This window comes from Notothenia rossii (assembly GCF_949606895.1).
Source record: "Notothenia rossii genome assembly, chromosome: 12".
Classification (NCBI taxonomy): Eukaryota; Metazoa; Chordata; class Actinopteri; order Perciformes; family Nototheniidae; genus Notothenia; species Notothenia rossii.
The window spans coordinates 3390601-3404256 of NC_136911.1; the positions used below are offsets into that span (position 1 = coordinate 3390601).

Consider the following 13656-nt stretch of genomic DNA (forward strand, 5'->3'; position numbering starts at 1 on the left):
GATTGTTATTGTTGTGCTTTATTTCCATGTTCTGCTCTTCAGAGGTTAAATGTGTACTTTTACAGATCCACAGATGGTAAATATAATCAGGTCTTAAATCAGACTTTAGTTCCACCTGGAGTAAATCCACCAGCTACCCTGCAGAATACAAAGTCCTTCAAACTAGCTGCACCTTTACCAGCTTTGATAACACTTTCATGATCAATCATTATTGGTACTTCTACTTTTACTCAAGTACAAGATCTGAATACTTCTTCCACCTCTGGTTTTCTTGTATACTGATGAGTGGGAAACTCTAAAGTAATCTGTATCGACCGATGTCTGCCATGACAAAGTGTATTATAGCATTTAAAAGAAAACATTGTTTGTTTGTTTCATAAGTAAATGTAGATTTGTTAATTTAATTCAGTTCATGTATTTAGAATGAGGGCACTGAAGCAATTCTCTATCTAATTTATTACTATTATTGAACATTTATTATTATTAAAAGTGTTGCCTATAGGTACATTTGGCTTTGACTCCTGCATTCCCCTACATGGGTCAGTAAAGGTTTATCTTATCTTTGATCACATGCTTAATGAAACACACAGACCTAAGCTCTGTTGACGTTCACTAAGAGTTTACTTTGTGTTTTCCTGTTTGCTCTGGTCAGGTGTGGGTTTCGCGGCGGCTACATGGAGGTGATCAACATGGACCCTGAGGTGAAGGCCCAGCTCACGAAGCTGGTGTCGGTGCGTCTGTGCCCCCCCGTCACCGGCCAGGCTCTCCTGGAGCTGGTGGTGAACCCCCCCCAGCCCGACGAGCCCTCCTACAGCACCTTTATGAAGGTACACCAGCGCACATAATGCCTGCTGTTCTCACATGGCCCTGAATAAAGAAATAATCAGCTTCAAATGGTGGTATGTCCTGAAAAAAAAAAAAAACGTTAGAGGATATATCTATATCTATATATATATATATAGTATTTTGGGGTGATTGTGGAGTCCAAGAATATTGAAAAAGGAAGTAAGGAAAAAAAAAGATATAGTACAAACATAATATCTTGTCTTGAAAGAAATGACATTTCCAATTTTTCCAATACTTTTTTCCCTTCTTTTATTATACGATATAGTGCCTTATTTTGACATGGAATGATATGTCTTTTTTTCCACGTACGATACTATGCCTTATTTCGACTTACTATACTGTTTAGATTTTTTCGACATATGTTGAAAAAGTTAAAAAAACGCCATAGTATATTTCAATATAACGTGCTTCCTCCTCAGGAGCGGACGGAGGTTCTTGCAGCGTTAGCAGAGAAGGCGGGGCTAACGGAGAAGACCTTCAACACAGTGCCAGGTATCATCTGTAACCCTGTGCAGGGGGCCATGTACACCTTCCCCCGCATCACTCTACCGCAGAGGGCTATCGACAAAGCTAAGGTATGCACTGCACACTAACCTCATCGACGTTAAAGGGGACCTATCATGGAAAATGCACTTTGATGTCTTTTATACATAAATGTGTCCCCGGTGTGTCGGGGAACTCACGCAGTGTCAGAAAACAAAGCCCTTTCTCTTTTCCTCCGTACCCAAATCTCTAAAAAAGGGGGAACAACGGAGCTGATCCAGATTTGCGTCCGATATGACGTAATAACCTGAAATGTGGACCCGGCCACGGCCCTATCAGAAGCAATGCCTGACGTCTTTTGTTCTTTGTTTACATTAGCAAGCATCGCTAACACTCAGAGCTAACCTGTACTGGAGAGTATGTGAGAAAAAAAAGGAACTCACTCACCTTGTGGTAAACCCACGAGAGAAAAAGCATTTGAGTTCCATACTGTTTCAGAAATAATCCTTGATGTGGTTTGGAACATGATGGCATTTAATCGCGGCAGAATTGAACTGAGTAGCTGCCGGGTAATTCTGAGCAGATACCCCTAAGGCCCCAAATCAGCGTTTCTCTAACAGGGCTGGAATAGAGGGATATGATGGATGTCTAATCGGTTTGGTATTTTGAGCAAAACATATCAGACATGTTTTTATATATCTGAGACCCATAATATATGCCTAAAAATAGCATAATAGGAGACCTTTAAATACATTTTGATGTGTGTCTGTCCCCAGGAGGAAGGCATGGCTCCAGACATGTTTTACTGCATGAGGCTGCTGGAGGAGGACGGCATCTGCCTCGTGCCAGGGAGTGGGTTTGGCCAGAGAGAGGGAACCTTTCACTTCAGGTTAGTCCCGCTTCTTTATATGGATCAATTTAAAAAAAAAAGGTTAATTAGTCTCATCCACTAAATCTGTGGTGCTATTAAACCATACCTCCCTTCCTGATGTTTCACCAGGATGACCATCTTGCCTCCCACTGAGAAGCTGAAGGTCGTGCTGCAGAAAATCCGGGACTTTCACGTGCGCTTCACAAAGCACTTTTCCTAACGAGCTTCTCAGCAGAAGACCCAATCAGTGCCTTTGTGTGGAAGGAGCCGTCTTAGTCAGCTCGAGGTGTTATACTAAATCTGATTTTAAAGATGTTTTTGCATCAGTGAAATGCTGCTTCCTTGTTTATACAGCTAGTACAATTTAGATGTCCTATGTACAGCTCTAACTATTTTCACTAAATGATGCACTTTCACAAAAATCTACCCGGCCAGGTTTGTATTACTCAGAACGATGTTAAAATGCTGATTCTATGTAATTTAAAAAGTATTAGTTCAGATGTTTTCACAAATGCATTTCTCTCCTGCCAAGACCAATAGGAAAACCAGCTGGATGTGTTATTAACTGACCTGACTAACTTTAGTTACTGAACTGCAAGAGCTATCCGTGAATGTAAAGCCCGTCTCAGATTGTAGAAATTAGTTTTACTAATATAAAAATTGTTTTTCCATGTTATTAAAACCTTTTAATCTGCATTGTTCACTTGTGTTGATTTACAGTTGAAAAAAAATGGAGAATTTGAGTGCTGGCTTACAGAGCCGCCATTCTTTTATTTAAAAAGATGGAAATCCTCAACAGTGCTTACATGCTTTTTTTCAGAAACATAGGAAAGCTGAATCCCTTGGAATGAACAGAAAACAAAACAAAACAATAATATTGAACTGTAATCATCGCAGCATCTCAGTAACACCGTTTGTATCTCCGCTGCGTTGAGAGTTCTTAGCTCGAGGCTTTCAAAGTTCGTCTCTTTTCTGCGATAGCTTTGTGGCGTGCTTTTCCAAGAAATTGCTGAATCCCTCTAGAGTTCTGTCTCCCCCTTCAAATTTAATGGGGCTCTGCTTGCTGTTGCTTAGGGCCAAGTATATCGTAGGGAACCCTTCCGTTTTGTAGTTCTCGTTTGGCACGTCGTTGGCCGTGGCGTCCATCTTGGCGATCACAAGGTTCTTCTCCCCCTTGTACTTCTTGCCCAGAGCCACATAATCTGGCTCCAGTTTCTTGCAGTGGCCACACCAGGGGGCATAAAACTCAATCAGGACATCCTTCTGGGTATCCATGACGATTTCATCAAAGGTTTTCCCGACCACGACCTTAACGGGTCCTTTGTTGTTCTTTGGCAGCGGCTGGGACTTAATGATGGGGCTCAGCTTTCCTGTTGACAAGAGAAAGAAGCTCAGAACAAATGTGGGATTCATTTCAGTCCAAAGTGTTAGAGCGGATTAACCCTTAAAACATGTTTGGGTCTATTTTAGGAAGTTAAACCTCAGCTCTTATATAGAGTTAAATAAAACCAGGATTTCCACGAGAGAAGCCATTTTTCCAAATTGACCACAACTCAGCCCTCACCTTTCTTGAAAGCCTTCACAAAGTCTCTCAGCACGTCAGCGTCAAACTCTTCTGGATCCATGGCGAACTTTTTGCCCCCATCGGCCAAAATCCCCACGTTCACTTCCTCTCCGCTGTCGCTGAGGCCGAGGCTCTTCAGCTCCTCTGCGTAGTCCTCCTCATCGCCGATAGCAAACGTGTACTCGGGGAAGTCTTTGGCCACCTCGAGCACCTTGGACCTCCAGAACTGCGTGGCTAAAAAATATATAAAAGACAAACAAGGTTAAAGGGGTTTTGTGACTGCATTGTAAATCTTGCACAATTTGTATTCATTATTATTGGTTGTTGATGAAGTCAGATACCCCATGAAGAGTTTCTCATAAGAAATGCCACAAAAAATAAATAATGAATTTCATAGTATGTCAAAAATATCAGTGAAACCGCTTAGTAGAGCATGTTGAAAATATGGTATCTCAAATCTGAGAGAAAAACAGCACAATACAAAGTATATTATGTTGGAAAAAAACGGCATAATTAAGTATGTTGAAAACAAATTAGGAATGCATAGTATTGTAAGCTGAAAATATTACAAAAAGTAACTATCATTAAATATGTTACAAAAAAGTCAGAGCATATTAAGATTTACATTTTTTAAAATGATACTCTAAAAAGAACAATAATTATCAACCTGTTTGACATATTAAAGTACGTAAAATCTAGGAGGATGCCATAAATAAAGTACCAATAATTAAAGTCCTTAAAAACGGAATTCATATAGAATCACATCTCCACTCAGATCACAGGTCTCTTTATGATCCGGGGTCAAACCTGAAGAAAACTCACCTTTCCTGAAGTCAAAGCTGAAGTCGACTCCATAGTAAACCACCACCAGGGGTCTCTTGGTGTAGCGCTTGGCATCATTGGCTGGTTTTCTGTGGCCCACCAGGGGAATCACGTGCTTTTCGAAGAACTCCTGCACCTCCGACACCGCCGTGGAGTCCTGGGAAATAAATTAACAAATGTGTCTTGAGTTCAAAGTGACTCCTTTTTAAATAAGTCTTTTAAATGATTGCTTTTTGGTTCATTTAACACTTAAACTAAGACTAAGAGAAAGAACAGTCCTTTATGATGAGTTTTAATACCCAATGAAACCAGTTCAAATCAAATGATCAAACGGACAGTACCTCCACTGCGAGTGTGTGCGACGCTGGCTCGTATTTAGAGCGGAACTTTTCGGGATGAGAGATGACGATCTGACCGGGCGAGGCTTTGAGCAGTTTGGTCACTTCGGAGCTGAAGGAGTGACGGAAGGTGAAGTCTTCTCTCAGTGAATTACCTGCAGGACAGACAGCAGTGAGAGGGAAAGCCACACATCCATTTGACTGCCGTTAAATCGCTGAAGAAAGTCCTGCAGGCGAAAATTACTTTAAAAAGGTTGCCTGTTATACGGTTTGTCATCAATATATCACAGGTCTCAGATATATACAGAGCCTGTCTCTGATTGGCTGAAACACCAAACAGATCATTGCAGCATTACCCATAATCCCCTCTGTTTCAGCCCTGTTTCCAAAGTGCTGATTCTCGGTCTGTTACTTTAGATGAAAATAAGGAGCCCCTCCCCACGTCCAGGGGGGGGGGGGGGTTACCTTGGTTGCTGATTGGCTAATGGTTACACAAGACAACACATCGTTATGACATCATAAAGTGGCCAAAATCTGTTTTTCATATAAATGGATCAGGACAAAAAGAGAGAGAATCTTTTTTCCTGAAACTTTCAGAGTCTCTTTTCACAGAGGGGACACATGTTGATGTAGAAGAGACATGGAGAAGAAGGGACACATGTTGATGTAGAAGAGACATGGAGAAGAAGGGACACATGTTGATGTAGAGGAGACATGAAGAAGAGGGGACACATGTTGATGTAGAAGAGACATGGAGAAGAGGGGACACATGTTGATGTAGAAGAGACATGAAGAAGAGGGGACACATGTTGATGTAGAAGAGACATGGAGAAGAGGGGACACATGTTGATGTAGAAGAGACATGAAGAAGAGGGGACACATGTTGATGTAGAAGAGACATGAAGAAGAGGGGACACATGTTGATGTAGACGAGACATGAAGAAGAGGGGACACATGTTGATGTAGAAGAGACATGGAGAAGAAGGGACACATGTTGATGTAGAAGAGACATGAAGAAGAGGGGACACATGTTGATGTAGAAGAGACATGAAGAAGAGGGGACACATGTTGATGTAGAAGAGACATGAAGAAGAGGGGACACATGTTGATGTAGAAGAGACATGGAGAAGAGGGGACACATGTTGATGTAGAAGAGACATGAAGAAGAGGGGACACATGTTGATGTAGACGAGACATGGAGAAGAGGGGACACATGTTGAAGAAGAAGAGACATGGAGAAGAGTGGACACATGTTGATGTAGAAGAGACATGGAGAAGAGGGGACACATGTTGATGTAGAAGAGACATGGAGAAGAAGGGACACATGTTGATGTAGAAGAGACATGAAGAAGAGGGGACACATGTTGATGTAGAAGAGACATGAAGAAGAGGGGACACATGTTGATGTAGAAGAGACATGAAGAAGAGGGGACACATGTTGATGTAGAAGAGACATGGAGAAGAGGGGACACATGTTGATGTAGAAGAGACATGAAGAAGAGGGGACACATGTTGATGTAGACGAGACATGGAGAAGAGGGGACACATGTTGAAGAAGAAGAGACATGGAGAAGAGTGGACACATGTTGATGTAGAAGAGACATGGAGAAGAGGGGACACATGTTGATGTAGAAGAGACATGAAGCAGAGGGGACACATGTTGATGTAGAAGAGACATGAAGAAGAGGGGACACATGTTGATGTAGAAGAGACATGAAGCAGAGGGGACATAATAGGTGACCTTTAAACATTCCTCAAATGTCATGCTACTTACAGGCTTCGATGTAGATCTCGTAAGCTGCATCCTGTTCACTGGAGAACACGCCGACTATAACGGCATCGTCGCCATCTTTGATGAGATCCTGCACCTGTTTGACTGCCTGGACCTGCTTAGAGGGAGGCCCCGCCTGCTCGCCCATGTAATCAACAATGCCTGGAGAGAAAGAGACAGAGGTAGATCAACTGGGCTGGAAGAGCAGGAAACATTTGCATGCAAGGAAGTGACTTGTCTTTGTTTCTGTACCTTAAATTGTAGCAGCCCATGCCTAATGCACATTGAGGATGAGTGGACAAACCGAATGGCTGCCTGCCAAATAGTATCTGATAGTTATTCCCAGCTCTTCCTCCCATTGCCTCATTAAGTGATTAAGCTACGGAGCGGCGACCCTCTGAATATTGTCATATAATACAGACACCAGACCCCTGTCACAGGGATCCATATTTAAACAGTCATCAATCCAGGTACTCTGTGGGGCTGCTAGAGAGAAGTGGGTCCTGACATAACTACGTATCTGCAAATATCTGAAGAAACATGACTGTGGGATATTGAAATCCTTCTTTAACTGCTCAAAAGAAATAAATGTCAATTTTTAAAAAGATCTTGAACACACCTAATCCCTCTCCCATGCCATAACCCAAAAGATGGATCAGTGAGAGATGGAGAAACATTTACATTTGCCAGAATTGGGGAGGCAATAAGTGCCTGTTTGTGTTTGAAATGAATTCTAAACTGAGTCCATATCTTTAGAGAGCTTTGGATGACTGGGTTATTCGTCCAGTAGTTTTTACTCAAGGGGAGTGGAGCGCAAATTAAAGAGCAAAGTGACACTGGATTACTTGAATGCTGCTCCATTACAGACAAACTGGGGATTGGTCCGTCACATCAAGCCAAAACATCAGCTTGTGGATGTTGGCAGCCCAATAATAATAATACAAATAATTGGGTAATTGGCCTTTTCAAATACTCCTTCCTAATTCGAGGTACAGCTTTATTCCAAATGAAAGTGGAAGTGGATTTATTGAATTCCCTAAAGAAGGATTAGGGATGAAGGTTGGGATTGCCTGAAACAGAAACAAGAACCTGGGCATGATCGTCATTTTAACATAATCAACCCTGCCAGCTAGTGACAGGGGGAGAGTCCACCACCTCTCCATGTCCAGTTTAGCCTTATCAAGCACTATTTTAAAAATGACTGTCCATCAGATCTTTGTATTTGTAAGTGACACAGACACCTAGGTCTGTAAAGCTGTCCTTACACACAGAGAAAGTGGAGTTCTGATATGACATTTGACGTCCTTTGTCATTTATGGGGAATAGAACACTTTTACTGAGGTTCAGTTTATAGCCCGACACCCGGCGATAAGTTCCAAGGCAATAGGTATAGTGGCATGGGGCTCCGAAAGAAGAGGATCATCCGGATAGAGCGAAAATGTATGCAATTCACCCCCCCTTTGCACTCCAATTAGACTAGCGGTCTCTCTTAACAGTATTTCCAGGGGCTCTATAGCAATATCGAATATCTGGGGGCTCAGTGGATAACCCTGTCGTGTCCCACGGAAAAGTGGGGAATAATGAGACATTATCCCATTAGTTTGAATTGAAGCTTTAGGCGCTGTATAAAGGATCGTGATCAGCCAACAAAAAGTAGGGCCGAAGCTGAACTCCTCGAGCGCAGTGAACAGGTAATTGTATTCAATCCTATCAAACGACTCTGTGCCTCCAAGGATATAATAAGTTCAGGTTCGACATTGTTGGGCTGGTAGATAACATTGAACACACGGCGGACGTTGCTTGAAAGTTGTCTACAACAATGAAACCAGTCTGATCTGGATGTATCAATGTAGGCATCATTTTCTCAAGCCTCCCTGCTAGGACCTTGGTTAGAATTTTATAGTCGCAACATAAAAGACTAATCGGACGATATGATTCAAACGACAACGGATTTTTATTCTTTTTGAGTAATAGTGAGATAGAGGCCTGCGTCATAGTTGGGGGAAGAGCCTTCCTAACCAGGACCTCCTCGAATACCTTTACTAATAGCCGCAGTAGTTTAGGGGCAAACTTCTTAAATTTTATTTATTTTTATTTTTTTTTAAATTGCGTTGTCAATCTCTGTTAAAGTTATATTTCTCTCCAGTCCAGATTTGTCTGATTCATCCAAGGAGGGCATTTCAATTTGACTAAAGAAGTCATCTACTAATCCCTTGCTACTTGCCCCCGAGGTGTTCAGATTCTCATAGAAAGACTGGAACTGGGCATTAATGTTTTTTTGGTCTGTGACAATATTACCTTCCTCATCTTTTATTGCAGATATAAAACCTGCTGTTGCTGAATGTTGAAGTTGGCGGCACAAAAGCTTGCTGGCACGCTCCCCATGTTCGTAGAAATGAAAGCGAGATTTTAAGTGAAGATCTACAGCGTCCCCATTGGACAGAGAATCTAATTCTGTCTGAAGCGACATTCTCTCCTTGTAAAGATTCTCCTTTGTTTCTTTTATTTTGAAAATGCATAAGATTATGAAAGATTTAAAAATGTGCCAGGAGAGGTTGAAACCCCTGGCCTTTTAATCGGACCGGCCTACTTCTTATGGACGAAAACTAACAATGAAAAACGGATCAATAATCAATAAAATGAATTGAAAAATGTAAATCTAGTAAAAACAAAGAATTCAAATTTGAAAAACCATACATGGAAGTAAATATAATATATTTTGAAACGTTCTCAGGATTTTTTTGATAACATGTATTTGATAACTTTGGCGTTCTGTATCTATTTACATAGAAAGACATGAGGGACTCACCTTGGTGCTGTCGGGGTCCGTTGAAGTCGAACATCTTGCCCCTCCTGAAGATCTTGATGGTGGGGTATCCCGTCACGTCAAAGCGCGACGCCAGCTCGCTCTCGATGGTGCCGTCCACCTTGGCCAGAGGGATGGGAGGAGAGCGCTGACTCAGATCCTTCGCTGCCTTCTCGTACTCTGGAGCCAAACTCTTACAATGTCCACACCTGGAGTCAGAAGAGAGAGCTGTTAGGAACGTCTTATTAAAGTCCCCTAATATGCAAAATCCACTTCTCCATGTCTCTTCTACATCAACATGTGTCCCCTCTTCTTCATGCCTCTTCTACATCAACATGTGTCCCCTCTTCTTCATGTCTCTTCTACATTTACATGTGTCCCTTCTTCTCCATGTCTCTTCTACATCAACATGTGTCCCCTCTTCTTCATGTCTCTTCTACATTTACATGTGTCCCCTCTTCTTCATGTCTCTTCTACATTTACATGTGTCCCCTCTTCTTCATGTCTCTTCTACTTCACCATGTGTTCCCTCTTCTTCATGTCTCTTCTACATCAACATGTGTCCCCTCTTCTTCATGTCTCTTCTACTTCACCATGTGTTCCCTCTTCTTCATTTCTCTTCTACATCAACATGTGTCCCCTCTTCTTCATGTCTCTTCTACATTTACATGTGTCCCCTCTTCTTCATGTCTCTTCTACATCAACATGTGTCCCCTCTTCTTCATGTCTCTTCTACATCAACATGTGTCCCCTCTTCTTCATGTCTCTTCTACATCAACATGTGTCCCCTCTTCTCCATGTCTCTTCTACATTTACATGTGTCCCCTCTTCTTCATGTCTCTTCTACATCAACATGTGTCCCCTCTTCTTCATGTCTCTTCTACATCAACATGTGTCCCCTCTTCTTCATGTCTCTTCTACATCAACATGTGTCCCCTCTTCTCCATGTCTCTTCTACATCAACATGTGTCCCCTCTTCTTCATGTCTCTTCTACATCAACATGTGTCCCCTCTTCTACATCAACATGTGTCCCCTCTTCTTCATGTCTCTTCTACATCAACATGTGTCCCCTCTTCTTCATGTCTCTTCTACATCAACATGTGTCCCCTCTTCTCCATGTCTCTTCTACATCAACATGTGTCCCCTCTTCTTCATGTCTCTTCTACATCAACATGTGTCCCCTCTTCTTCATGTCTCTTCTACATCAACATGTGTCCCCTCTGTGGAAAGAGACTCTGAAAGTTTCAGGAACAAAGATTCTCTCTCTTTTTGATCCATTTCTATAAAAACCTGTCTGAAAATGAGCTGATTTTGGCCACTTTATGATGTCATAACGATGTTTTGTCTTGTGTAACCATTAGCCAATCAGCAACCAAGGTAACCCCCCCCCTCCCCCCCTTTATCACCTGAATCTCCTCCTAGAGCACCATTGAGTTCTTTTTAACCAAATGTCTCTCAGAGGGGTGTGGGGAGGGGCTCCTTATTTTCATCTAAAGTAACAGACAGAGAATCAGCTCTTTGGAAACAGGGCTGAAACAGAGGGGACTATGGGTAATGCTGCAATGATCTGTTTGGTGTTTCAGCCAATCAGAGACATGTTCTGTTTATATCTGAGACCTGTGATATGATGAAGAACAGTATAACAGGGGACCTTTAAGGCTTCACAGCGGCTGTTTAGTGGGTCACTTTTGAGAAACAAAATTGACAACAGTGGCATTAAACAATTTGTATTTTATCAAAGATGGTCTACTGACTGACCATGGGGCGTAGAACTCCACCAGGATGATGTCTGCGTTGTTCACAATCTCATCAAAGTTGTCCTTGGTGAGAACCAGCGTCGCCTCAGGGGGGGGTTTCCAATCTGGCTGCGCCACCTCTTTCACCCGAGCCACAATAGCTGCAACAAACGGGCGTTGAACATATTTTAAAAAATGAGGTCAGGTTTTGTTGAAGGGGCATAACGATGCTTAAATTATCCAGATGTCCCTACCCTTCTCTGTCCTCTCTCCATCGTAGTCCACAGCTTCCCCGTTCTTCATGATCTTGAAGGTGGGATAGCCCGACACTTCGAACTTGGTCGCGATTTCATTGGCTACTGTTGCGTCCACTTTGGCTACATGAATCGGAGGGTCATTCTCCTTCAGAGCTTGAGCGATTTTCTCATACACTGAGGCAAACTGTTTGCAGTGGCCACACCTAAAGAGATAAACAAAGAAGACTTCAATATTGACAGGCATATTGAAAGTGAGCTGCTGTCAGTGTGTGAATAAAGAATGTCCTGACAGACGCACCATGGGGCATAAAACTCCACCAGCACTGTGTCTTTGCCCTCCATGAAAGTGTCAAAGTTTTTGTTGTTGAGAACCGTCACGCCATTCTCTTCCTTCACCTCCGTGTCATCTTCATCATCCTCCTCCTCCTCCTCCTCCTCGTCATTATCACTGTCCTCTTCGTCAGCTTCCTGCTTCTCCTCTGTAACATCTGCCAGCACACAAGAAGAGGATTTCAGTCGTGCAAACTTGGCGAGTGCATTCATTTATCAACATGCTTCTTGTTGAAACAGGACAGGTTCAAAAAGATAAGACTAAGAGGGGCAATAAGCCAGAGATCGATGTTTTTTACAATGCGTATGTTCCTATTCCTAGATTAAGAACTATTTATGCATTTAGTTTAGTTTATAAAGATGTTTTTATCATTGTCAGAACAATATACTGTAAGTCATTCAAACTAGCTGCACCGTTACCAGCTTTGATAACACTTTAATTATCAATAATTAAAAAACACATCATATGTATTATTCTGAAATGGACCGATCTGCACAATGACTACTTTTGGCACTATATGTTGAGCCCAATACTTTTGTAGTTTTACTTGAGTAACATTTTGTCTGCAGAACTTTTACTTGTAACAGAGTATTCCTACACTCTGGTACGTCTACTTTTACTCAAGTACAAGATCGGAGTACTTTTTGATTACATGTAAATTATAATTTAGCTGACGCTTTTCTCCAAAGCGCAAAATCTAATCAGCGCAAAATCAAATCAGTGCAAAAACCATAAAGAATCAAACTCTGAACAACAAGGAAAGTGTAGATATATTCACTTCAAGCTAGATCATACCATAGTTAGTGCTGGTGAATCAGTTACAAGGCCTAAATGAACTCAACAAGTGCTTCGTTTTTTTCAGCAATAACTTAATTGCCCATGTACAGTAGAAGTAGAAGTACCTCTCCCACCTGTGCATGTAGACAGAGATAACAATGTGTATGCTCCACATCTGCACACAGACACTGCACCAAACCAGACTATATTAACCTTTTGCATTCACATTATGTTAGTGTTGACCCCCTCAGGCCAGGTACTTTCATGTGTGTAAGGCAGTCCTGTTGTCATTAGCTTACCTGTCCTGTTAGCTAGCGCGCTAACAGAACTAGCAAGGTATCTCACTTAGCTAGCTAGTTAGCAGTCCAATAATTAGCACAGCAGCCACTTCCGTGCTTTGCTTGAATAGCTAATTAAGTTGCAGTTAACAGATTAAGATGTTAAATGCTTCACTTACCATCTTCACATCGGCTGAGGGTCGCAAAATGTGCAACGCCGAGCAGCACGAGCAGCAGCAGCACAAGCTTCTTCATTTCCACGGGCGACGGGTTTTAACTCTTTGTCTCAGGCTAATTAACTCAGCTAATAAAAGGGCTAATACGTGTCATCAACACACACACTGCTGCACAGACACTCTGTCCTGATCAATACTGACGATAATGTGTGTGTGTGTTTTCATGCAAACTACTTCTAATAACACGAACAACGCCTTCTCCGTCTGCAACTTGTCTGACTTGCCACGCTCTGATTGGTCCGCGTAATCGACCGCCATCCAATCACAATTCGCCACTCAAAAATACGTTGGGTGATTCTATTGGACAGCTCTCTCCCGGATCTATGACATAGTTTTCACACCCATGGTCTTCAGGACTTTTTAATAAACTAATCTTTTTCGGAAAATGTCACATTCACAATAACTGGACTGAGTTTTAATGCAGCAATATTACATATTAAAAATAAAAAGGCAATACCAAGTGTGTATTTTATAAATGTTTTATTTCCTTACTTTATATATTATATTATATTTGTAAATTTGTTTAACTCTGTATGTAC

At 41.8% G+C, this 13656-nt stretch overlaps 2 protein-coding genes across 2 annotated transcripts in view; one reads left to right on the plus strand and one right to left on the minus strand.

The window, feature by feature from the left end:
* The window catches only part of LOC307026689 (alanine aminotransferase 2-like), a 17059-nt gene extending 14163 nt beyond the window's left edge, over positions 1-2896 (plus strand). Inside the window, exons 9-12 of the mRNA XM_079662277.1 lie at positions 653-827; positions 1266-1421; positions 2106-2218; positions 2330-2896. Coding sequence (XP_079518403.1) covers positions 653-827; positions 1266-1421; positions 2106-2218; positions 2330-2420 — 535 coding nt within the window. The 3' untranslated portion in view covers positions 2421-2896. The remainder of the gene's footprint in view (positions 1-652; positions 828-1265; positions 1422-2105; positions 2219-2329) is intronic.
* A 42-nt stretch (positions 2897-2938) lies between these two features.
* Positions 2939-13333, minus strand: pdia4 (protein disulfide isomerase family A, member 4). Its single transcript, XM_079662276.1, has 10 exons — positions 13061-13333; positions 11794-11983; positions 11493-11698; positions 11261-11399; positions 9505-9710; positions 6699-6857; positions 4928-5079; positions 4587-4743; positions 3765-3998; positions 2939-3570 (listed from the first exon to the last, which is right to left on the minus strand). The coding sequence occupies exons 1-10, from the start codon at positions 13134-13136 to the stop codon at positions 3155-3157; spliced, it is 1935 nt and encodes a 644-aa protein (XP_079518402.1). The 5' UTR covers positions 13137-13333; the 3' UTR covers positions 2939-3154.
* Positions 13334-13656: the final 323 nt, after the last annotated feature.

Coding starts and splice junctions, on each gene's coding strand:
- pdia4 (XM_079662276.1), bottom strand. CDS start 13,136: ATGAAGAAGCTTGTGCTGCTGCTGCTCGTGCTGCTCGGCGTTGCACAT. Junction 11,699..11,793: donor GTGGAGTTTTATGCCCCATG/GTGCGTCTGTCA, acceptor TTATCTCTTTAG/GTGTGGCCACTGCAAACAGT. Junction 3,999..4,586: donor CAGCTTTGACTTCAGGAAAG/GTGAGTTTTCTT, acceptor TATATTTTTTAG/CCACGCAGTTCTGGAGGTCC.